The 25,540-nt window shown below is 39.2% G+C and overlaps 2 protein-coding genes across 2 annotated transcripts; both read right to left on the bottom strand.

Moving 5' to 3' along the window:
- Positions 1–2,676: 2,676 nt before the first annotated feature.
- Positions 2,677–10,082, bottom strand: RAE1 (ribonucleic acid export 1). The gene is made up of 12 exons (XM_084217673.1): positions 9,999–10,082; positions 9,478–9,574; positions 9,239–9,343; positions 8,617–8,709; positions 8,131–8,217; positions 7,625–7,711; positions 7,313–7,384; positions 6,709–6,816; positions 6,296–6,402; positions 6,117–6,192; positions 5,433–5,627; positions 2,677–3,949 (listed from the first exon to the last, which is right to left on the bottom strand). Exons 2-12 carry the CDS (start codon positions 9,565–9,567, stop codon positions 3,863–3,865), a joined length of 1,107 nt encoding a protein of 368 aa, XP_084073799.1. The 5' UTR covers positions 9,568–9,574; positions 9,999–10,082; the 3' UTR covers positions 2,677–3,862.
- An 895-nt stretch (positions 10,083–10,977) lies between these two features.
- Positions 10,978–21,978, bottom strand: SPO11 (SPO11 initiator of meiotic double strand breaks; the record flags this gene model as incomplete). The annotated part of the gene is made up of 13 exons (XM_084217644.1): positions 10,978–11,097; positions 11,344–11,455; positions 11,642–11,718; positions 12,351–12,388; positions 12,879–12,978; positions 13,869–13,978; positions 14,202–14,238; positions 15,541–15,627; positions 16,232–16,340; positions 16,547–16,613; positions 17,227–17,315; positions 19,690–19,845; positions 21,881–21,978. 13 exons carry the CDS (start codon positions 21,976–21,978, stop codon positions 10,978–10,980), a joined length of 1,200 nt encoding a protein of 399 aa, XP_084073770.1.
- Positions 21,979–25,540: the final 3,562 nt, after the last annotated feature.

Raw genomic sequence — 25,540 nt, 5'->3', positions numbered from 1 at the left:
ATCCATGACCTGCTTGGTCAGATGTCTCACCGAGCAGCTGAAAGAGCATTGCATAGCTCTAAAGACCTGGTTTGTACATGGATACCAGGTACACTCCTGAACAACTCAAAAATGGAAATTATTTCCATCTTCTTCTGTTCCCTGAGTATTCTGGGAGAAGCTGCTTTTACAAATAACTGTACCTTGTATTCCAGCAGCACTCCAGCTCCGTGCAGAGCCCCAGGCGTGCTGCAGCCCCGGCTGCAAGGAGAGCTCTGCTCAGGAGCCATCAGCACTGCCATCGCCTGGCACCACAGCAGAGTTACAGCAACGGCTTCAAACTGCTGCATTCCGTGCATCCTGCAGCTGCCGGGGCGGAGAAAGTTACTGGGAATTGCTCCTGTCCTGAGTTTGTTCCAGTCGTTATTGTGTACTGCAGCTCCAGGTGGTGATCATCACCTGGCTGGTAAAGCTCAATAGCCCAGGGGAAATTCTTTACACAGGGAATCTGCACCAGAGTTTTGTGAAATAAATCAGTCTTACCCAAATGACTGCAAATGGCACTTAATTAGCCAATCTGGAGACTTAAAAATTAACAGCCATTTCATTTTGCTCAGGTTCATCTCTGCAGAAAGCAAACAAATTGGAAACCAGTGGTTTCTATCATTTCAAAGGCTGGAGATGTAAAACCTCATGACAGTGATCTGACACAATTCCTTATCGTGGGCAGCTGCCCAGACACCTCATCTGCAAACAGCACTTCCTCACCACTAAACTGAGCCAGGCCAAAGCAACAGTTTTATTGAAACTTCCCACGTACACCTAATCCCACCTCAGTCTCAAATCCACTCCCCTCTGCAGAACAACTCAAGTGACCAATTTCTCTGGCCTAGGAGCTAAACTGGAGTACTCACCAATTCAGGATTGCATTTCCTGTGGCAGATGGTAAATCAATACTCTGCCTGCCTGCCATTGTGCAAACATGTCTTGTTTCATCTGTGAAAGGCTCTAGCAGACAAACTTCGCCAATTATTTCGTTTTCTGAAATACGTTTCATTAAACCAATGTGCAAAACCACTGACACGTGAGAGCAGCAGCAGGAAACTCATCTGAAAATGTAAAATGTTCCCCTTTTGAGGGGTTTTTCTGGGCTGCTCTTTATGCCAAAGATTATTTGCCTGCAATAAACCACATTGACAGCAAACTTTCAGAAAACTAAAGAAGTTATTTTATACATCAAGCATTCCTATGGTTAGCTTTGGGTACATGTTAGCATCTTACATTCTTCACCCAGGTCTGACAGGTAACTGCCATAGAATAGCAAATGAATACATTTCCAGAAGTGCACTAACACTTTAAAGGGTGTGAATAAACTCTCATTTTTGATGCTTGAAGGGATACAGCTGTGTGTACTTTAGAACAGAACCTCACAATAGTTCCAGGGAAGAGCAAATTGCCAATGTGCTCTCTTAACTTGGGTAATGGAAAACAATTCAGTTCAAAGCCTCTCCTCCCAGCTGAACACATCTAATGTGCACAGCAACAGAATGGAAACTATGTCCTTCTAAAATTAGTCTGAACAAGTAGCAAGTGATGATTAAATAATTCTGAAGCCTCAGTGACAAAGAAATTCAGTCCAGCAGAGTAAGTACTCAACATACTAACCCATAATGTGTTACAAAACCAGACTCACCAGCGCTGGCCTCAGTGGCCACTGAAGCAGGTGCAGCTCCACTGGATCCCAGAGAAATGTACCTGCTGAACTCATCTATTTTCTCTCACTCATTCACATTGTTAGGTATTTAAACAAAATGAGATTTTTTTAAAGCAGGAAACAATGACACATTCCATTCTTCCCTGTTTGCTCCAGTGGGAGTTCTGCACACTTCAGTGATCTCTTACACCTGATCTCGAGCCTGCAGTTGCTTAGTGGCATTCTTGTTGACTGGGAAGTCTGGAAAAATGTGCTAACAACCAAAGATTGCTGCATAACAATCACAACCTTAGGGAAAAAATCAACAGAAACCAAACAAATGTTTGAGCAAATGATCAGCTACTGATTTAAGTGCTGGGAACTCTTTCCTACCTTAAAGAAAACAAATTGTGCATGAATGCAAAATCTAAAACTATGTAAATATAGAGGTAGCAGGAAAAAAACCAAACTAAACTGTCTTGAGAAATAAAACAGAAAAAGATAACCCCTTAACAAAGCAGAGTTGGGTGTATTTAAAGGATTTTCCTCTACACCAAACAAGAAATACCAATCCAGCAAAAACTGATGAACACAGGGGAGAGTCTGGAGTGAAGACAGTGGGCTGGAGGGAGTCTGAAGAGTCTGTGATTCATCTGTACTCACCATGTCAGGTGTTTGGCTGCTGAAATAGCAATGAACTTGATTCATCTCAGAACAAAAGGCCTTTCACACCACTTCTCCCAATTCTTTGAGGCAAACCCACAGGAATCATTGGTAGTGGAACAGAAGTTGGAAAATGCATTGGATTCTCAGCTTAAGCAGCTGGAGGAAAAGGAGCTGACTTTCAGCAAATGTCCCTGAGTCGCAGTGAAAGGCCAAGAAGCTGCTTTGAAACAGGAAGCACATTGCCTTGCCCACATTATTGGAACAGAACTTCTGAATATAAAAAAGCATTTAGTAAAAATTTTATTTGAAACTCAGCATGAATCCGTAACCACCAGCATTAAACCATAACAGTTTTACAGAGAATTTGTACAATATGCCATGAAATTCTACACATGCTCCCCCCCCATCCCCTTTTTATTCAGTCATTATCAAACAAACAATAGTTAGACAGGAATAATAAGCATTCACTTCCAAAAAGAAAACTTTGGCATGTATACAACTGGCTAGTTAAAAGTAAACAGTGGTAGATTCAAGTCAGAAAGAGACCCACTCATTTTGTTTCACAGCATTTTTGATCAGGATGAAGCTTCCCAGCACTACTTTCTAGTTAATACAAAAATGAGTATCTTTTTCAGTCCTGAACACACTCTTGCAGGACAAAACCATGTTAAAATGCTCAGCCTACAACTCTAAAAGGTGTCAGCTTCAAAGAAGCTTAGGTCAAAGGGATTTTGCACACACTGGTTTGGTCATGAATAAAACCTTTAAAGGTTTGCTCATGTTCCTGAACTGAGCTATTTCACCACTTGGCACCACTGCAACTTCTCCTTTGAACTAGAAAAAGCAGTTTGCTCAGAAGTCATGTCCACTGCAGGAGTGCCAGAAAAATGTGAAGTTTGCACTGGGCCCATCTTCTGCCTTGAGTTTCTGTCACTGCTCTTGGCCCCCTACATACCTTCCTAGTCATCTAAAAAAGGAGGGAAAACTATTTGCAAGGCATTTCTTCCTGGCATACAGCAGACAATGCTTCCATTTCAAAAACCAGAAAGCAATGAAAGAACCCCTGAATTATTAATAAGAAAAAAAACAAGCCTCCTTTGAGAAGAATTACTGGTGATTCTCCAAGTACTTACAAAAAATACAGTATTTATACAACCTCTCCAGAACGATTATAATTAACATATTTTAATGTAATACTAACAAAATAAATCCAGACATACAAATGGTTGCACTTCAAAGCAGGAATATCCACCCCAGATGTTGATTTTGCTGCAATTTCATTATTGCTGTGGAACAGAGAGTGGTTAAGTCATGTCAATACGAGCCTCTCTTTCTTATACACATCAGAGTATCTAATTCGGAAAGTGTTCTCCAGCAAGTCAGAATACATTTACTGTCATTTTTACAGTTCCTGCTAAATTTTTGTGATCCAAAGTTGACTGGACCATTGTGCAACAGGGCACAAATGGCCAAAGAGCAGAGGCAGGAAGGGCAGAACAAGTAGAGGAGTTCAAGTCAGACTCACTACTTCTTATTCCTGGGCTTCAGCTCTTCTGCTGCATTTCGCAGAAAAATGTAGTTTTTCTTCTGTGGATTATAGAATTCATGACCCTAAAGACAAAAATAATCTACATTTACTCTCTTCAAAGAAAAAATATCAGCGTTACTTAAAATGTAAGAATATGAATATTCCATTAGTTTGGTTTATTAAGATTTTATCTTAAAGCCTTTAAGACCAGATATTCGACCACACTGGTGGATTAGGAACAGCTTACTTGAACAAGAATTATAAGTATAATATAAGTACATATAAAGTAAAATTTAAGAGACTTTTATCCATTTTTAAAGTATAAAATAGTTTTAATAAAAAATATCTCTAAGTTCTACTTTACAGATGCAGCCTAGGAACTCAATATGATCTCTCTTACATGTCATTCGAGGCAGAGAAAAAAACCAAACCTTTAATGGCCACCCAGCTTCACTTTCTATTTTCTATCTCTTAAATGACATAAGGTCACATTTTTTCCAAGTGAAGCCCAAGTTCTACAGGCAACTGCAGAGTTTTCTGTTCTCCAGATGCAGATGCAAATGTCCTGTTTTGCATATCATTTTCATACACATTACCAAATTAATGCCCAAGTATCCAAATCAGGGAGAGTAAACAGTAATAAAGCTACTGAGGTCCAACATTCAAGTTGGAAATTACCAACGCCACAGACAAGAAATGGCTCTGGGAAGGAAGGTTAGTACTTAGCACCAACTGATTTTACTATTTAATACTGGTTTACAGATCTGAAAGTCTACCCAAGCAGCAGATGAAGAATTCATCTGGCCTGGCACCAACAAATATTTTAATGTGGGCAGAGGACTAAATACAATGCAGTGAATTAAAATTTAGCTCTCTGTGGCATGCAATTGAGTTAATCTATGTGATTTCTGCATTCATTTCACTCAAAACCACAAGGAACATTATCCTCCAAGCACCATGAAAATTAGTTACATTCCAAGCTTGCTGCCCTCCCTCCTTAAACTATTAGGAAGTATTGATTTTCCACAGATCATGGTTTGCTGTGGTTCTGCTGCATCTGTATTGTTAAGTGTGGAACAGAAATACATAAACAAGCACCATCAAAAGCCTCACTAAGTGGCAGTGAAAATTTAATAGAGAGCATTTGAACATTGGGATAAGTGTTTATAATCACAGTGACAGCTTTTTTCCCTGCACCAGCAGCAGAGATGTGCATTTCACAAGCTCTGTGGGAAGCTGTCAGGGTGCCACACTGCCCTGTGACACTGCCCACGGCACAACATGTGTGGGCAACCATAGCAACCTCTGAATCAGGGAATTTACAGTTTGCTCATCCACATTTGTAAACCAGCATCATTTAGCAATCCTGTCCTGCTGGAGCTGAAACACCACAAATTCACAGCTTCCATATTAAATTTCACCAGCTGGCCAAAATGGCCATTTTAAGTTCTCTTAGAAATCAGAAAGGTTCATCTACTACTTATAAAAAAACTAGCAAAAGCCTCACAAGAAGAAGAGTCTTTGTTGTCAACTGAAAGTATGAACATGAGTCTAAAGCCTTCTTACCTTTGACCAATCATAGCTGGAAGCATAAGCAAATATATTGCCATTGTGGTTGAAACAACAAGCAGATATTGGCTGGTCCAGCTGCTCTGAGGTTTTTAGCTTTGTCCGTGCATCTTTATCCCAGAAGCTGAATCTCCCATCGGACCCTACTGTGGCCAGAGTACCATGGACAGGGTGGAATGCAATCCCATTAACCTGCAGAACCACACAGAACCATGTAAAACACCACACAGAGCAACAGGTGATGGACACACTCACAGAAGGTGTGATGAAGTCTACAAGAGTAAATACGTTAAATTTCAACTAAATACAGCTCTTAAATCTTTAAAATTTCTTTGGAGAAAAAAATCCCCAAAAACAACCAAAGAAAAACCACCAAAGCAACAAGAAAAACACCATCTTTTTGGCTTAGTACCTAATAACTCAATGCATAATGCCATTACACAACTATTGTTTCAATATCTGCAAAATCAACAAGTTGAATCTGCTGACAAGCAGATTCAATCAAAGTGCCTGTTTTATGGGAGTACAAAAATTTGCCTTTTCTCTTAAAGAATGACTATGACAGGTCCTTAAATGCGTTTTAGACAGCCTTAGGCAAGATAAAAGGTGAAGGAGAAGAATTCAGAGCCAACTTTACATTAGGAGTGTACAGTGTATATATGATACATGTTGGATACTCACAGCATAGATGTCCTGAGGTGCTGATGTATTTGTGCCATTGGAGCGATGGCATTTAAACGTGAAATTATCTTTTGCACTGGAAAGGAAATTAAAAAGGTAAAAATATTTTTAAAAAAAGCTTTTTATTTCCATCACTGTGACCTGAGCAATAAAGAGAGGCTGTTTTAGTGAATACTTACGGGTTTGGGGGGTTGATATAATGAATAGCTACTCTGCCTTCAATACTTCCAAGGGCAAAACCAGTTGGTTTGTTCACTTTGTCTTTGAAAATAGCAACACAGCGATGCTGAATTTGAGAAAGATACAAAGGAGTTTTAGACAGACATCTTTTCCACAGGGACACAAAACTTCAAAGTCATCAATGCAAGCTAAAGCAAAACCACTAGCAAGGTCAAGAGATAACTCAAAGTCTGTTGAGAATTTAGGCAACAGTTTAAATTTCTAAATCCTTGTGAAGATGAGCAACAGATCACTGGAAAACCAGGTCATTACCATGCTAAGATAACTTGGTTTTGAAACAGTGCATGTTTTTACAAAAAACGTCAAGCCCACAATGTCAATGATGTGTATAAATACAAATATTATTATTTACCTGGTGTTTCAGAGGAGATTCTATTCTTCTAAATTCAGAAGGTTGGTTCTCTAACTGATAAACTATCAAACCCCTTTCTGCAGTGGCCACAGCTGCCATAGGATGAACCTGGACAAGGTTGTAAAACAGGTTGGAAGAGAGACACTTGTGTTAATTGCATGGCAGAACACTCTGAAGAACTAAAAGGAATGAGAGGGAGGGAAACAGGAAGCAGATAAAGAAAAAGTTCGTTTATTCACATATCTTCAAACACAACTCAGTTTTTCCCTGTCACTGAGAAATTAAACACACCAAAAATCTTCTAATTATGTGCTGATTCTGCCCATGTGAAGTGCAATGGTGGTTTACAAACTTATCCAGAACTATGGGCAGGTCAATCCTCATGCTGATTTTTGTGATGTTAAAAGGACACCAAGTGTGTTTTGTATGATGAAACCCCCTATTTTCCAGGGCCTGATCAAGAAGATCAGGTTATGTTCCAGTACTACAATCACACAGACATCAAACACTAACAGTATTCAAATCCTGTCCTACAGAACCCCCAAAATTTCTTCTTCCTCCCAGTCATCCAGCTGGCACCAGTTTGCCACATATCCTGACTTACCACATCTGCACAGTAACACCTTTCAGGGAGCTGCAGAGTCATCATAGGAGTTGGTGAACGGGTATCCCAGAACTGATGGAACAGAGAAACAAACAAACTTACACCTGGAGCTCAGGATACACCAAAAATTACTATAGGACAGAGAATGTAACTGTTTCATTCTTGTTACAGTCAGAATAGTGCAACTCCCTGTGAAGTGAGACTATTCCATTAATTATTAGAGCTTAATAAAATATCTTCACTTCCCATGAATATTTTTATACACAAATTACTAGCACACTTTGTGTCCATTTGTTCCGGTAAAAATTGTACCTTCAGAGTTTTATCCCAGCTTCCTGTCATCACACAGCTGTAATTTGGGGCTTTAATCCAATGGATGGTCTTCACAGGAGCATCATGCTGAAGAAAAGGACAAACACACATGCAAAAAGTAATCATTAAAGAGAACAACTTGTCCTAAATTCCAACTAGTAACTAATTTTAGTTGCCATAATTACATATTCTACAAACAGACATTAACTTCTAATTTGAGAATATAAATTGTAATTCTGTTGTTGTTGCAATAAAAAGCTGGTATTTGTGAAATCAATTGAATGACTTCTTTAAAATATTTTTCCCCTCTAATGCATCAGGGTGGCTTAGTGGGATCACTGCAGAAGTGGAAAGAGCTCCCTTAAGTAAAAGAGAGGGTTTTTAAATCACTTTGATCACCTGTTCAGGTGCACTTCACTATCACAAAACCAGAAAAAATAGAAAGGTAGTTTTAAATAAAAACAGAAAAAGAAAAAAAACTGTTTAGTACTTTGGAATTTACTTACTTGTGCAATCTGAATTGCTTGATTACTGTTGAGATCCCACATTTTGGCAGTTTTATCACATGAAGCAGTAAACACTTTACTCCCATCCTAAAAAATAAGAATAAAACCAAGAGATTAGTGAACGGGAAAACTGCCAAGTGTTATTCTCTTCTAGAAACAGTGTAACATCAATGTAACATGTACAGGGATTGCAAGACAAAGAAGAAACATAAATTCAAATTTATTTATTACTATGTCATGAAAGAACAAACGGTGCTATTTTTATCTAGCTTTTAACACACTCCTAACTTTAAAACTCACTTTTAGCCTTCTTACACCCATGCCTGCCCATCCCACTAGGACACACTCGGCACACATTTACAGCAATTTCAGTCTGTGCAACAACCATGGGCTGCAGCTACCTGTGGCACTCATCTGCCTGCAAACCACACACCAATTTATGTGGACTTTTGGTAAAAAATGTGCATTTGTTTTTAAATAACATACATCACTCCAGCAGGCATCGAGTACAGGCCCTGTGTGCATCTGCTGAGCCTTTGGAATTGTCTGTCCGTTATCCTGAACCTCCCAGCAGCGAACCTGCAACAGGAGAAGCAAATGCAGATAAACCATATTAACAGGAACTTGAAAAGACTTGTCCTGGAGACTCCAGCCCTAGTTTATCCAACAAAAAGTATGGTTATAAATACCAAAGTCTGGGTTTTTTCAGAACTAGTGAAGCCTTGCGGTTTTTGCTTCTGTCCCTTTCACCTGTAGAGCAAACACTCAACCCCACAACTTCAATTCCACCTCAAGAAGCCTTGCAAACTTGTAACCCCTCACCACACTGTCCTGGAGAACCCTGAACCCTCAGCTGGCAGAACACAACAGTGAGAAAACACGCCCTCATTTGTCTTCCTCCCTGCCTGAGCCAGCTGGGATCTCATCCATAATTTGTTCTTTTTGGGCTTGTGATGACTTATCAGTTAAACTTAGTGCCTTGATACCGGACATAAATTTTGCAGTTCTTCAACAAGTTAGGTTTCCAGGGGCACTGCACAAGCTTTTAGGATCCCATTTTGCAGTTTAGGCACTTTATTCATCTGCATGTCTAACTGAGAATACTTACATCATTTGCCCACGATCCTGCAATGAGGAAATTACCCGGCAGCGTTGGTGGACTAAATGCTAAACAAGATATGCTGTCATCAGGTGGAGATGTTACTTCAATATCCTGGGAAGGACAGGAGACAGAACAACTTTTGAAAACTGTGAACCGAGCTCTTATGACTTCTACAGAATGAGACAGTAGGTCCTGCTGTGACAAATTAACAGACGCAGCAGCACAGGGGGCTGGCACACACCTACCTTCATCGGGTTGTGGTTATCGGCTGTCGTGCTGCCGAACATGCTGGTACCTCCGGTACCGAACCCCGACGTTGATCCGAACAGACTCATCCTTGCCCTGCGAACGAGTGAAAGGTTGAGCCCTGCAAGGCCCTTGAGCGTGCCCGGCGCGTCTCAGCGCAGCCACCACCCCAGCACGCCCCTGGGAAGCACCCAGGGATATACAAATATACCAAACTAAATACAGTAAAATAAAATAAATTATTAAAAATACACTTCTCGTTGCTGTTGGACCCCCACACCTCCCAGCTGCCCTCTGGGGCCGCGCCAACCCCGCCGCACCCCTCACTGGCACCCCGGGATCCCAAACCCGAGCCCGGCCGGGGTGCTGCCGCTCTGGCGCACACCCCAGCGGGGCTCTCCACCCACCCCCCAGGCCGCCGCTCCGCGGGGCTCCCTCTGCCCGTCCGGCGGCACCCGGGATAGTCCCTGGGCGCTGCCGCGGGGCCGGGGGGCCGCGGGCCGGGGCCGCCCTCACGCACCGCTGCGGGCCCGCTCCGGCCCGGGACCTGCGACGCGAGCGGCGGCGAGCGCGGGACGGGCCGCGCCTCCTGCGCAGGCGCCGCGGGCGGGGCCGCGGCTGCGCCCTGCGCGGGAGGGGCGGGGCCGGGGCGGGGCCGGGCGGAGGTTCCGTTCGAGTTCAGCATTGGTGGGACGGCCGCGAAAAACCCAACGAAATAAATCTGCTGGAAATATCGGCTGTGAGATCCATGCTGACGGCTGCGGACATCAATTCTGGAGGCATTTGCTATGCAGTCAGTCTGACTCCCTCACATAAAAATTTATGTACGCTTTAATCACCACAGTTTTCTGCTTCTCTTTACTGTTTCACAGACAGCAAAATAAATGAACAGTGAATTCTGTTGTGATGTGCATTGTTTATTAAATTCTTAATCAGTAACATCCACTTTCTTATTTGTTCATTGAAACAAATAGTAATTTGATTGCTGGAAGTTTTATAGCTGCTTGAGATATACAGTAATTAATCAGGAATTATTTCTGGCTTTTAAGTCCAAATTTACAGTAAACAAAAACCTAAAATAATTTCCAAAAAGAGGCAAGTATAATAAATTCTTAAGCATGTCTTTCACTTCCTTCAAATACAAAAAGCTTGGTACAGCATCATGCAGTGCTTTAAGACAGAAGGCAAAACAATTCCTGGATACATTTTTGAACTTCACATTTTTCTGGCCAGAAAGAACATATTTCATTATCTCTTCTATGTGTACTATTGCATATGGCACTTTTTCACAGCAGAAACCACAGAATGGAAATAGCAGTAGTCTGCAAAAATCATAATTACTCTTATAGTTTGAACAAAGAAAAAGAAAAGATTATACTCTAGGTACAGAGATAAAGAAACTGAACAAGAAACTGACAGATACTCCTTTGTCTTGCACTTCTTAAGTGCAGTCAAATTAAATCAATATATAGAAAAATGTTTCATTGGCAGAGCAGCATTCACAGCCATCCACCAAACTGCAGTTTGTTTGGTAAATAGACTCTGGACAGGTAATCTGCTGAGACAGAAGTTAAAACTTGAATTTCAGCCTTCAGTTTAGATGCTGCCATAATTTCCAGCTAAAAGAGGGGAAAAAATAAGAGGAAAAATTAATGGGTGTAGAAAGTTAATTAAGAAAATTCCATCCACTCTTTTTATGTGCATGTAGAGCTGTCTAGTGGTTCATAGAGACATTCCAAGCTTTCTCAGTCTTGCCTTCTTTTAGAGCTACAAAACCTGGCTTGTTCTGCTATCCTAAGAACTTGTCAGATATAGGATCTGTCCTGTGGGGAGTAAGAAATAGAAAACAGTAGGTTTATACAAACCTCTTTTTTCCACAGTGGCTGACAAGCAATGTAAGGTCTCTTCTGAATACTTGCTAACTTATTTTCATCTTGCTTGGTAAATGGAATCAAGGCATCTTTGCATATGTTTAATCTGCAAAGAAAATAAAGTTCTTACATTTTCTCACACACATATATTTGTTCATCTTATTTCCTTATATTTAGCCAAAATAATGCATGGAAAGAGTAATGGATTTAAATGGATTTTTGGGTAGTAAAACTGCATTTCCTGTCTGTGAAGCAAAAGGATACTTCTGTTTCTTCTGAGGAAATAACTCACCTCTCAAGATCAGATGGAAGGAGACCAAGCCACTTGACAGAGGGAACAGTGAGATGATGGGCCTCAAAGGACATTGACTAAAATAAGAAAGGTCAGCTGTAACATTCAGTGATCTGTAGTTTAACTTGGGATGTGCTTTTTCCATTTCCCTACTGAACAGTTCACCCTCCTGCCCTCTGCCTTCCATGCAGTGTGTCCATACTTTGTCTGTAGCCATGTAACAGGATAATATCTCCTTGTTCCTCTTTACTTCTTCCATGATGTTCCACATTACACAAGTATCCCTAAGCAAATTCTCAGGCCAGAATAAAATCTTTACCAATATCACAATATTTTGTGGCAATCACCCATCTCACAATCAGGTTCTCCTGCTCCCAAGGTTCCTCCAGCCTTTGTTCCTCTTCTAAGGCAGAAACAAATCTAAATGGAGAACCCTTTTCTATTTGTACTGCACTGAAAACTGCCTGTGCAGCAGAGAAAAACTGTGAAATATGGTTAAATCAAACACCTGGCATTACTATCCAGTTTCTTTTTGTTGCAGGAAGAAGCTGTTCCTGCAGACACACAAGGCCTAAAAATCACCTCTTTGTGTTGAATCAAAATGGTAAAAGGCAGCACACATTCTGACAAAGGCTGTAGCATTTCATGCATTCCAGCTTCCAGGCTGGGCTACAAAACAAGGTCTTTGAAGGGGGAACAATATACTCACCGCAGATCCATATTTGTAGACGCACATTATTTCTACACCTGGGTTGCAGAATAGCAAAAGTCAAGTGTCTGTCTGTCTGCACAGTGGGCATGTTTAAGGAGACTGTTTAAAAAATCTGTTTTATGGCACAACAGTTATGGCTTTATGATTAGTGAGGTTCTTATGGTTTACATATATTTTTATATTATGTCAAAACAATCAGAATCTCAGCATGTCACCTTCATGTAGTTATATGTTTCACATTATCTGCGTGGAATCAATTCAAACCCAAGGATAATCAGGTCAAACATCTCTTTTAAAAGTGTCTTTCTTTATCCTATGTAATTCATATGTCTTATTATTATTTATTTCTGCAGCTGCTTCTCACTTTGCAGCAATCTCCCTAATTTCAGGTGGGATCAATGTAGATACATCACCTTCTTATTGTGTTGGATTTCTGAGCTCTCAGAACCTTCCCATAAGAGTGAGAAAGGACATTCTAAACAAATTTTGCTTTCCTTTTATGCCTTTGAGCCTCTACAGATTTACCATGTGGATCTGCATCCATAAGGGTGAAAATAGGAATTTGAAAAGAATCCCACAGCTTCCTGACCAAAAGTCGTGTATTAAGATCTGGTATGCCTCTTCCCTAAAGAAATAAAAGAAAAGTAGACAGCTTTATATTAACTGAAACAACATCTGGCTACATATGTGTTTATATTTGCCATTTAAAAGCAAGCAAACAAACAAAATGCTGGCAGAAACATTTCTCCAGCAGCTGTTTTGCAGGGAAAGTTCTATGCTCCTATTTTGGCTTTGTGCAGAGGGAGGGCCAGGCCGGGAGCAGCTGGGCAGGTGTTCTGGATTATGGGCACTGCAGCAACATCAGACATTCCTCTGTTCAAAGAGTTAATTTGTAAGGTCTGGGAGTTCATACATAGATGTGCCCTGGTGTCTGCATAGGCTGGTGTAAGGAGGACACTTTTTATCTTAAAAAATTATTTATATATTTCACTAATGGAACAATATAAAACAAGTTCTTGCTATGACTGACTGAAGCCGGACCATTTGTGGCATAGCAGAATAGAAGTGCTTATCTCTCTCAGGAATGACAAAGTGTTTTTTCCTCATTGTATGCATATTTCGTTTACACATTCCTGTTAATTCCCCTGGCTCCAAAGCTCTTTCAGTACCGTCCAAAATCAACCAATTCTGTTTCATTTGGCTTTGCAAAACCTCAGGTCCTGAAGGACAAAAGGTCACTCAACAGCTGAGCCTCTCTGAGGCTGAGCAGCAACTTTGCAGCAGCACAGGAAGCTGATAAGCTACCAAGCTCTAAGGAGATGTTTGGAGGAAATAAGTCTTTAGAGCATATGTATTTCATATTTCTATGAGGATAATTAAATTTTAAAAATTATTGTTAAATATGTTTCATATTAATTTTACTATGGCCTTTTGCCCAAGTTTGAGCAGCTCTACAATGCTAAAGTACTCCTTAAATTAGGTGTAGCTGGAGGATATGAAATACAAAGTGCATACCGTGATCATGATACATGGGGACACTTTATTGAAGAAGTCATCATCCAGGAGTCTCTGGAAAGTTGCATCTTTTTCTACAATTAATATAAATTTGGCATGTGAGGTTAAATCTTTTGTGTTAAGGCCAGCTGCATGTAAAATGACCCGTCACACCAATCAATTAAAACTAACTGCTCTAAAATACCTGTTCTGGAGCCAAGAGCAGAGATCATGACTCAATTTCAGAGCCAACAAGGAAAGCAAAAATTACCAGAACGTTGTTTAACTTGGAATATTTCTTGTTTTTACTTTCTTTTTTTCTGTCTATGATTAGAGTTCTTGCTCAAAGGATACTTTTAATTCCTTGAACGTTAGATGGCACAGTGACTGCCTAAAACAACAAAAATGAGATTAATCATTTTAAATTGAGAAAATGATATCTTTTAAAATAACAACATTAGATAATGAAGGACACGATTTCATCATGAAACCACCATTCCTCCTCTATGTGCAAGATCAGTTCTGACATTTTCACCTCTTTACAAGTGTATTCAACCATTCATATGCACTATTATGTAGTGGTCTAGGAGTCCTCCTGTCATAACAAGATGCTTTTCAAAAGTATTTGTGCCACTGTTGCAGAAAATTGTTCATCCTATGGGCATGATGGAGATAATTATACCTTGATTAATGTTTTATCTGTCTTAGCCAGAAAAAAGTCTGCTTGGTGTGAAGATTGAAAATTTAATACAGACTTAAAACATTTAAACAATCTTTTTATAAGACCATTAAATTAAAACTTTTACTGGCCTCTAACCTGATTTTATGAGTATTTTGGAGCAACAACTTGAAGACATGGTGATGTTTACATCTTCAGTTAGGATTGGCTGAATCTGGCAAGCATATGGATGAGAAAACAGGAACTGGGGGAAGAATTTGGTCAAAGAGAATGCATATATGGAAGTGTGTGGTCTGTTTTAACTCCTGACTATAAATCACCCAAGTGCCAGGGTGGAACAACTCAGCAGATAAAAATATGGAGATCAGTAACAGAGGACTTAATGCTTACAAACAAAGTGTAATGGGCAGCTACGGTTACCCTTCAATTTTGAGATAACTAACTAAGGCTTACAATGAATACATTTTTCAGAAAATTGTGATAGTAGTCAGCAAGTCTGAGTTTTATTTCTGCTTTCATTCTCTGCACTGTTGTAGAAAGTCTTTCAGGACTAGGCCAGTTGAATCTCCTCTCCTTAAACCAATTGTGACTTGTTTTCTCTCTCTGCCAGAATTCAATCTGCTGTGACAGAAATGCTGTATGTTCAGAGTGCCTAGCATTCTTTGCTTCAAGAGCACTCATTTGACAGAACACTGTAATATAAAGCCTAAGATATGAAATATATACACCTTCCTCTACAAGGATCTCATGGCAGAAGGTAGTGCTAAAAAACATATGCAAAGGTTTATTCCTAGTGGGTCTAGCTCAGAATTACAACACAGAGTCTGAGCTTCAAAATTACAATACGGTTAAGCAATATTTTCATCTGTTTTATTCACTCAGCTTGTAATGCCTCAATTTGTCACAAGCAGAGGTTTGTGTAATAAATGTACACTGTAACCTGAGCTACAAGGAGTGCAGGTTATCTTGTACAGGGAGATGCTATGGATTGTGTTTGTGGTTTATAATACATACTGTTGCACTGCAGGTACAATTCACTTTTGTACCATCTTCCTCAGTGTAACTTAAATTACCAGCAACAAAACCTTTAGTTGTAGACAGCTGGAAAAAATAAATGTTGTACAGAGTAAATGGGAAGTTACTGTATTTCACAGACAAAGCAAGAAATCGCTGAGAAGAATTCCCACTGGTACTGAGCAATGATTCACAGCCTTCAGCCTTTTAAACACTAAGCAATGTTTTGTTCTCATGGACATAAGGACTTACTTACAATAAATAATTTTACATATGAAGGAACCCTTGTAAGATATGAGATACGAGTCAATTTGACAGGTAGTTACATTTGTGATGCATTTTAAGTTTTCATTTAACCCCCAAATTATCAATTCACATGAGTAGAAACTTGTAAACAGGTGTCTTGCACTCTGAAGTTTAAGCACTGCCTTCACTAGATGATAACAAAAGCCTCTGTGATTTTAGCTGGCAGTTTGTCCCAAACCATTTGGAAAAGCAAACTGAATTTTCTGTGAAGAAAAAAACCTTTTAAATACCACAATGAATCATAGGTTTCATTAGCACCAATGAGACTTTTTATTTTAACTATTTAATTCTAGCTGGCAACTTTTTGTGGTATTTCTCCCTGCAATTTAATCAGCTTAATAATATTTGGAAATAATGACAGAAATATTGACAAGAAGCCACTTACCACATGTAGACTTCTCCGGGGTATCTTAAGCATGCAAGAAATGTCATTGATTATTTGGTCCACAACACTTTGGCTACCAAACAGGAGAGTATCTGAATAATATATATCTCTATCAAGACAAAATATTGTATTTGTAATTAAAATACTGAAACAGCTGCAGGCCCATGAGAATGTTATAAAGAACATGTTTAACCAGATAAACCTGAAGCATTCTATGTACAGAAATCCTGCAGGTTTGTATCCTACAGGTTGATTTTCACAAAAACATACTTAAAACACAGCTTTATTTGAAACTGCAGAAATTGACTCTGTTACCTTTTAGTTGCATAAGTGTTGCTCTGCACCATCTTATAGATCATTGATAATATTTTGAGCATCAGAGCTGAAAAAAAAATACATTTTACAAAATATTCTATTTTCAGAAATGTGTATACATTAATATCTCTTTATATAAGACCATATTTGTGTCCCATAAATAAAAGTTCGAAATCTACTGTGAAAATACAGAGAGATTGGTCTATTCAATAGATTCATTAATTTCTAGTAAAATGAGAAAAAATATGCAGGGTTTAAGTGAGGGAATGTATGCACTAATGTCCAGGCCAAGAAACTGAATGACTGAGTTAGAAAAAGAAATGAGCTTATTGTCTGTATTCCAAGATTCCTTTCTGGCCAGCTTTATGAATAAGGGTGATGTTTTTGCATTAAGACTTATTGAATATGCCTTTAGTTCATATCCATTAAGGGAAGGGAGAAACTCTAGGAATATTGTATTAATTTCACTGTCACTCACTGTAATTTAATAGAGAAAAAAACAGAAAAGCTGAAAGGCTGGTCATAGTATCAGCTTATATCAGCCACACACTTCCAAATTGTAGTGCATAATGGGGTTTTTTTGGGGGTTTTTTGATGTTATTTAAGGACTTGGGAACTAAAGAAAAAAAAAAAAGAAAAACCCAAGAATTCCACTTTGGACTTTTTTTTTTTTAACTTACCAAATCTTCTTGCTGATTGAGGGCAGTCACTTCTTATTTGTTTTGTAGTACAACCTGGTATCATCTGTAGACCTACAGAATCTTTAAATCTGATATAATGCAAACAAACACAATAAACTGCAAACTCCCTGAGCACAGGTGAATTGTTCTCTGCAAGGTAACTCATACTCAGAAACCCCTTTCCTATGATCAAATACAGCAGTATTTTCAGACTCAGCACAGAAACCACCAGCTTGGGTGGGCTTGGGGTGGCCAAAGGAAAAAGGGAGCAAAAACTTTCTCAAGAAGATGCTCCAAGAATTAAAGTATATAAAGTAGATAAGTTTCCAGACAGAAATAGAAGAAAACGATTTTATACATATTTAGAACTGCTAATATATCAGCATCAGTAGTTACTTAGTATGAAAACAAAGAAGAAATGAGAAGAAAAAATCTGAATCATTATTAAAATAAAAATCATCTCACACAAGTGTCTTCCTGATATAGACTGTATGAAAAACTGTTACTATTTCAGAATACAATAATGCTATCTAAATTATGCCCTTAAATTATTATCAGGATAACTTAATTGTATTCTAAGTGTTGGAAACAAAAAGGGGGAGTATCCTGCTCTCTAAACAGTTGTTTAACCTAAATGAGCTCCAGTACTTCATGCTTCACCATTCCACATGTGAAGGTGCACATTTCACCAAAAGAATCAGTTATTTTCTTAAAGACACTTCATTATTTTACTTTAAAGTAATTTAGTGCCTTATGATCCTTCCTTTAAAGCTTTTTTTTTTTCATTTCAGAGTTCTGTAGGTACATTTAAAAGTGCTGGTGGTTTAATGGCTATGATTTTATCCCAAACCACATCGTGTTTCCAAATTCGTTTGTGCAAGGTTTTGCTCCGTGCGTCCTTTGGGGGGCAGAGCGCGCACGCTGCACAAACCTACAGGGACAGCCCGTGTAGCATCTGCCAGACAGCTTTAAAGTAACTTTATTGCCTTTGTGTTGCAATCTTTTAAAGTTATTTGTGCTTTTCTCTTGCCCGTTCCCAACATTGTAACTGAAAATAAGGAAAACTGTAATCAAGACTCCCCGGAATTACTATAAGGTTAAACCTGTATCACTCCCATTCTTCCCAGGACTGTGCTTATTCCAGCAGGGTAGTTTTCTGTAAGACATATCTGAGATTACACTTCTCCACCAGAAATAATGGTTCTGCTCTTTTTGATGTGATTGATGACTCTTATTTTTAACATACTGTGATCTTAACTCGTTTTAATTTGAACATTTTCCCCCACATGTGTTCAGATGGTAACTAACAGCTCACATTTGTTTTTCTAGCATGGAATGCCATTTCCCCAAAGACTGCCAAAAATTGCAAAACTTTGTAAGACTATTTTAATTTTACAGACATCTGAGTGAAACATTTTTGTCAAACTATCAAGACACAAACCATTAAATTCCCTGGAACCTACAAGCTTTTCAGTTAACTGGTTACCTTCAGGCCCCTCAGGTTTTTTGATTGGCAGAAGTTTATTGTTCTCATTAAATGAGTATTCCACCAGAGTGTTACGCCTGGAAAGTTTGCTGTGCTTCCTCAACCTTAAGCGTTTGTAATGTGTCCATTTACAAGCACCTCTGCAATCTTATCAATCTGAATATCCTTTAACCCGCTGATGTCCAAAGCTCTTACAAGGCCAGAGACAGATTTGTGTTTTCCTTTATTCTTTTGCTAATGTAGTGTAGAAATCAGCTAATCTCTCAGGTTTAATGATTTTCAGTTTAAATGAACTCCTTGGGAAAATACTGTTGCACAAACAACTTCTACAAATCACAGAATGTGCTATAAAGGAGGACAGATTTCTTTTTCTCTGATCCTGTTTAGGTCAGCTGGCAGAAGATCTGAAATGTAGATAATATACTGGAAGCTTGGTTTGCTTTATTTTGCTGGTAATGAACTTAGAACAACACACAGGTAAGAAACACAGCAGGGAGAGGTGAGATGCATCTTTGAAGAATAAAAAGATAAGTTTATCACTATCATTTTAAGAAATATGATACCATGAGGAAAAGCAGAGGAAAAGAAAGTAGGGTTTGAAGAACAGAATTGCCAATAATTTCTTCCAGCCTAAACCAGGTTTTTTCTCTCTAACACAACCTATCATTTCTAGTTTCTACTGCTTCCAGAAAAGGATTGTTTATAGGACCTCCCTTTCCTTTCCAACCCCTATTACAGTAGTTTTACATTTCCCTTTGTGCTGTGGTCTGCTATTACTTAATACATGATGATGCCTGTTCAGAGTGGTTACTAAGCATTACTTTTTATTTGTCCATTACTTTTTAAAATTATTTCTTGATTCTAATGCTTATAGAATGATTATGTATGATTAACTTTTCTGGAAGTTACATAATCAAATTCATATTCATGGCATTTGTATTAATAGAAGGCAGGACTTTTAAATATTTAATACTTACTCTATGTTCCTCCAGTCTGCTCTGTTGGCCACTGTGAGAACAGGTGCTTTTTTTTGGGCCAGGCTTTGAAGTACACCTTGGATAACGTTTTCTATTGCTTCGAGAACCTCAGAACTGAAACAAAGAGAATTAACAACACAGATCATACGATAAAATCTAGTTCTACTTTGAGTTTTATCAACTATCCCCACTCTTACAAAAATCATGTGAGCCAAAATTGCTTACAGCATACTTTAGGTTCAGAAATGTGGAGGAACACTTTCATTTTTTAATTTTGTTTTGCTCAGTTTCCCTAATACCTTTGTCTTTCCATTGCAAATGCATGAATAGTGGGCACAATTTAAAGTACATTTCTGTTCAATCCTGTAACCATCAAATTTTTCACCAGCTGAACTTCTAGACCAACTGGCTGTTTTGTGACCAATGATTAATGTTTTACTATAAATGAGGTAATATTGGCTTTGGCCATGATTTTGGCAAAGTTGTTTTTAAAAGCTATAAATTTAAAAAGTGTTCAAGACTACAAATACTTCCTGTTGTACCATTGCACATTAACCTTTTGATCTGCTGCCCTGAACTAACTGCTAAGGATTTTAATTACATGAAGTCTCAGTCTCAACAGACACACCATGGAAAGAATCAAATCTGTATCTTTCACCTAAAAAGACAAAGCAGCCTTGCAGCAGATCCCTTACAGTAAAACTCCAGGCTGGGTTGAGTGTTATGACAGATGCTTTCTATTTTCATAAGCAATCTGATTCCAGCTTTTCAGCTGTCCTTAAAATTACAAGTGTACTCTGCACTATCCTAAGTCTAGGTAGGAATTAAAGAATTCATGGAACTTATTTTAGCTCAAAGTTTTATCAGCAAAGTCTAATTCTGTCATTAAGTAATACACAGAGAAAAGATGAGTCAATACCAGTGCATGCCACACAAAATGAATTATCTCAAATCAGCAAGAAAGAATGATTTCTAAAATTAAGCAGAGTCTCCTTAAACTACCATGAGCTGTCTTTAAAGCTTCCTTCTATCAACTGAATATGTTTCTTCCATTTTATAGCTCAGCGTCCACACTCTCTCCACATTGCTGAAAGTAGATTATAATTTTTTTAGAGCAATTTAACATTCCAGAAGAACAAAAGTTAGTGTTGATGACAATAAAAATCTGTATAGGCAGATGGATAAAAGAAAAGATGGGTAGGAATTCTAAATCATGTAATTACTTTGATACTCATAAATACTTTACTTATTAATTTTATTCTGTCCACTGTAACTATCTTGATATTCCAGATATGAAGATAGTTTCCTGATATTTCAGAGTTTGCTACAGAATTTGTAAGTCCAGGTCTGTGTTCCAATCCCAAGTTCCCCTTTTGCTAGCCAACAGAAATGGGAAATGTAATATGTAAAATACAAAAGAGGAGGAAGAGGACGGGAAGTCTCTGTGTACCCCCTGCTGATATTCTGTCTCTTTTTGCAGAGATTATTTGAATTTTAATAAGCAAACATATGATACTGGCCAAGTATGCCTACTTAAAATTCACTGTGGTTTAGTTAACAATGACATCTGAGCAGAGCAAGGGAAGGTGCTGCACAGCTCGAAGGTTTGCCTTATCATTTCTAATAGATTGCAGCAGAATGGATACTTGTTTCTATACAGAGGAACAGATCTTCGACATAAATGTCACAAAATATTAATATTTTAGCGCCTTTAGCAAGCTAACAAGATACACAAAAGAAACAGTTACAAAAATCTGCAATGTAAGAAAAATTTACTCCAAAACATAGACCTGTGTATCGCTGAAGTCATGAGCCAGAGACCAAGAAATCTCTAAATAATAATGTTAATAATATCCTTTTATTTTTAAAATGCCTTCATGATACTCCCAGACTTTTATAGCTGCTGAGGCTGATGTACTGTGCAGAAAGGCTCTTTAAAAATTGACAAGGGTTTTTTGTTGGTGTAATTCAGTAAGCTCATTTTGTCACAGTTTTCTGTATTTCTGCAGCCACAGACTTTTTGGAGAGATCTAAGGGAATGAAGATGCTGTTTGTAATCCAAGACCACATTTGTTTTTTGTATTGGATTATGTCTTTGCTTCAGCATGAGCCTGTTTGGAGCAACAGTGTCCTACCTACTTAAGCATTACCACAGAAAGATAGTGGAGGTGCTATTTTTTGCATTTTTTACCTGGGGATGTTGTTCTCCTGACCAGCCAGACTTGTTTCCCTGAAGCTGGCCTTGTTCCCAGCTGGAGTTTCAGTGGGACACAGACCATGCTCCTCCATTAAGGCTGGTGCAGGTCAGTCCAGCTACTCTGGATAGGGAAGAAGCCCTGTTAAAAAGAGACAAAAAGAGGTTATCACAGAAATCGCAAATGGCTCTTCTGCTTGCTGGATGTAAAACACATAATCTGAGCTCAAACCTTGGGGTCACAGAGAAAAGGCAGAAATTTGCTGTAGAAACCAAAGTCAAGGTTTTCCCACCCCTCCTGACTAACCAACTTAGGGCTTCTCCCTCCCTTTATTAAGAGCGGCAGCTGGCACACTGCCAGTCCTGACCCTCTGAGGGGGCTTTTCCCACCCACCCTGTCTGACTGAGGGCTTTTCCTGACCAGCTTGCGGCTTCTCCACCCTTCCAGCCCATCCAAGTGCTTTTCCTTCTCTTCCTGACCAACCAAAGAATTCTCCCACTCTTCAAGGACTTTTCCTGCCAGTCCAGAATGACCAAGGGTCGTTTCTGGCCTTTCTGACCAGCTGAGGCTTTTCCCGCCCTTCCTGACCAGCTGAGGGCTTTTCCGATCCTCACTGGCCAACGGAGAGATTGTCCCATCCTGGATGACCAACTGAGAGATTTTCCCATCCTGAATGACCAACTGAGAGATTTTCCCACTCTTCTTAACCTACCAAAGGTTTTTCCCACCCTTCCTGACCTGCCAAGGCCTTTTCCCTTCTCTCCTGGCTGGCCAAGGGCCACTCCTGCCGCTGTGGATGCCTGAGGGCTTTTCCCGCCCTTTTCTGACTGACAGGCGGTGGCCCCGCCCACCCCGCGGGCCATGGCCGCCGCTGGACGCCGGCCCTCAGGCCTGTCCATGGAGCTGATGTCTGACCACAAACTCCACTGCAGCCCGGTTTCTGCAATAAACCCAACCAGGTTGGCTTGGAAGTGGCCAAACAGCTGAACAACCTTCCTCATCCAGCCATTTTCCCCTTCCCGTATTCTCAAATGTCTCTTCCTGGCTGGCGGGAAGCTGAGGGAGATGGAACTCCAGTGCAGCTCCAGCTGTTGAAAACTCCACGTCCTTCCCCAAAGTGGAATTCAGCTCTATTGAAGTTGAATTAAAGATTTAGTGCTACTTTTTATCGTTTGCCTTCAGCATTCCGAAGGTTTACGACAGTCTTGCGATATGTTGTCAAATCTTTCTCAATACGCTGTTAAAGTCTTGTATTCTGAACAAACAATAAACCCCAATTCTAAGAGTCATGAATCACTGGCTTCCAGAGAAGCTGAAATTTAAGAAAAGAATGCTAAATTTTGTAAGGGTTATGGCTGAACTGGGATTGTTGTTATTCATCTGGCGTCCCCAGCAGCGCTGCGCGATGGGTGACACAGGCAGCCATAGACTGTGAATTTGGGAAGAAACCCCACACACTGAGTATTTTGGTGCATTTCACCTTCAGATGCTCAGCTTTTCCTACAAAAAATCTTGTCTGTCACTTCAGAATGTTTAAATTCATGGTGACTGCAAAGAGAAAACGCAGCACTCCTGGGAATCCTGGTGCGGGCCAGAGGAGCAGCCCCTGGAAGTCCTCGGCACTTTCTGGTTCCGCAGTGCTTTTGTGTGCAGAGATCAGGGCTCCTGCACCATCATTGGCAAAAAAAACCCAAATAACACAAACTTTAACTGCTCTTACTTTTGCAGTTATCATATGCCAAGTTGTATTTTCAACTCATAACTATGTCATCATAATTGATTCCTCATTAGATGTCTCTCTGAGAGCGTTAGAAGTTACTTAGGAGATAAATATCACAAGGCTTGTCCTTTCTAGGGAAAAATTTTCAAAGCTCACTGTTGATAACATCATGTTTAGTGCACAGCAGTCAGTAGTATTGGAAGCTGTGCTCAATCCAGCTCACAGCCAACAGCATTTCAAACGTGCTGCTTGGACTTGTTAGATGATGTAGTTCTTAAAATGTTGCTCCATTAGCTACTGCCACTGAACCTTTCTTCTTTGGTACTGAGCGAGCAATCCAAGTCCAACCTGGGTAGGTAATTAAAAAATTCATGCATTGATTTATCCAAGGAAAACCTCAGGCTATGATGATATGAGCACAAGGTGCTTCAATTAACAGAGGGAAGCCAAAGAAAAGGGAAATAATAAACTGAAATTTTCAGAGCTTTCATCTTAAGTCTTTGGCCTTTAGGTATCTTGAGATCATTCCGGAAATATTTATGTAAAATCTCTGTAGCTCTTTCCAACAACTCTTCAACAAAATCAACAGATTTTTTTTTTAAATAGAACTGCCAAAATTATACCATGCCCCCAGCAACAGATTGCAAACAAAATTAAATACACCAATTTATGAGAAGCCAATTTAACTACTTACTTCTTCTTCACAGCATCAAACAGCAATCATAAAAACCCCAAATAAAATACTTAGTGTTTATATCTGAGTTAACAAAAACAAGTAACAATAACAAAATTTTCTGTGCTTCCAACTTAATACTGCACACATATATGTAAATATAAATATCTCTAGCCAGATAAATTTGTATCCAGGATAAGTAAATGAATTACAATCAAGAAGTGGACTAGCAGATTGTTTTTCTAGAGTCCTCTTTTAAAAATCTTATTTTTAAAAAACCCACCAAAATTAAATTCCAAATATCGACTGCATACATTTTAAAAAATTATAGAAATACGCATCTATACATTTATAGATAAATGTGCATAAATATATACTCTAATATGTATTTATATACATTTATTTAAGTGTATAAGAAGGAAAATTACTAGGAAAGGAAATGAGGAACCAGTTTAAATTGTTAAGATGGGAAGGAAGAAGCGAAGGCAGCAGGGGAGGGATGCTGCTATCTGGTCCTGCCTCTACCAAGCTGCGCAGTAGATGGCACCACAGGTGCCAGGAAAAGTGTTACCACTCAGAAACTGTTAAATTTAGCACTGATGAAACAGCAGCAACATCCATCACCTGCCAATTACATGAAAAGTTACTGATCTATTTCTAATGAGCAAAGCCCAGAGAAATAGGAGATGACATGTCATTCACTGCTAACAGCTCACAACTTCAAATGGGATATCTCCTTCCAAATTGCGTTGGCGGTTAGAAAGAACAACCCAAAATTAATGTATATGTGCAGTCTACCTGGCTCCAGAGTGAGAAACACCTGCAAAATATTTATTCTGTGGTGAGTCAAGTCACTGTAAGAGGAAGTGGGGTTTTGTTACTGAAACTCTACAGATCATTCTTAAAAGGAAAAGTACCTTTCATCTAACCTCTGTCAATTTTGATATCCACATCTTCTAATGTTTTTAGGGATAGCAAAGTATTTTTTGTGGCAGGGCAAAATAGGTATTTGAGACAAAGAAACACAAAACAGATTAAATAAAAGATGACTTTTTGATAATTTAGCATAAATTCCATGTGCACTCATGGCAGTTAAGCTACAAACAGGCAGCTCTGTATGACTGAACATTTGAACACATCATTTTTACATGCTGGAAAGTTTGAGCTTGCCCAGTACTAACTTAGTCACTATTCCTCCCTCTCTCTTGAACTGGTCTCACACTAAGATAGGACACTCTTCCAGCCTATTAGGAATAATTCTGA

This window comes from Fringilla coelebs, assembly GCF_963513975.1.
Source record: "Fringilla coelebs genome assembly, chromosome: 18".
Classification (NCBI taxonomy): domain Eukaryota; kingdom Metazoa; phylum Chordata; class Aves; order Passeriformes; family Fringillidae; genus Fringilla; species Fringilla coelebs.
The sequence above is the reverse complement of the archived record's forward strand: the minus strand, read 5'-3'. Positions and strand labels throughout refer to the sequence as shown.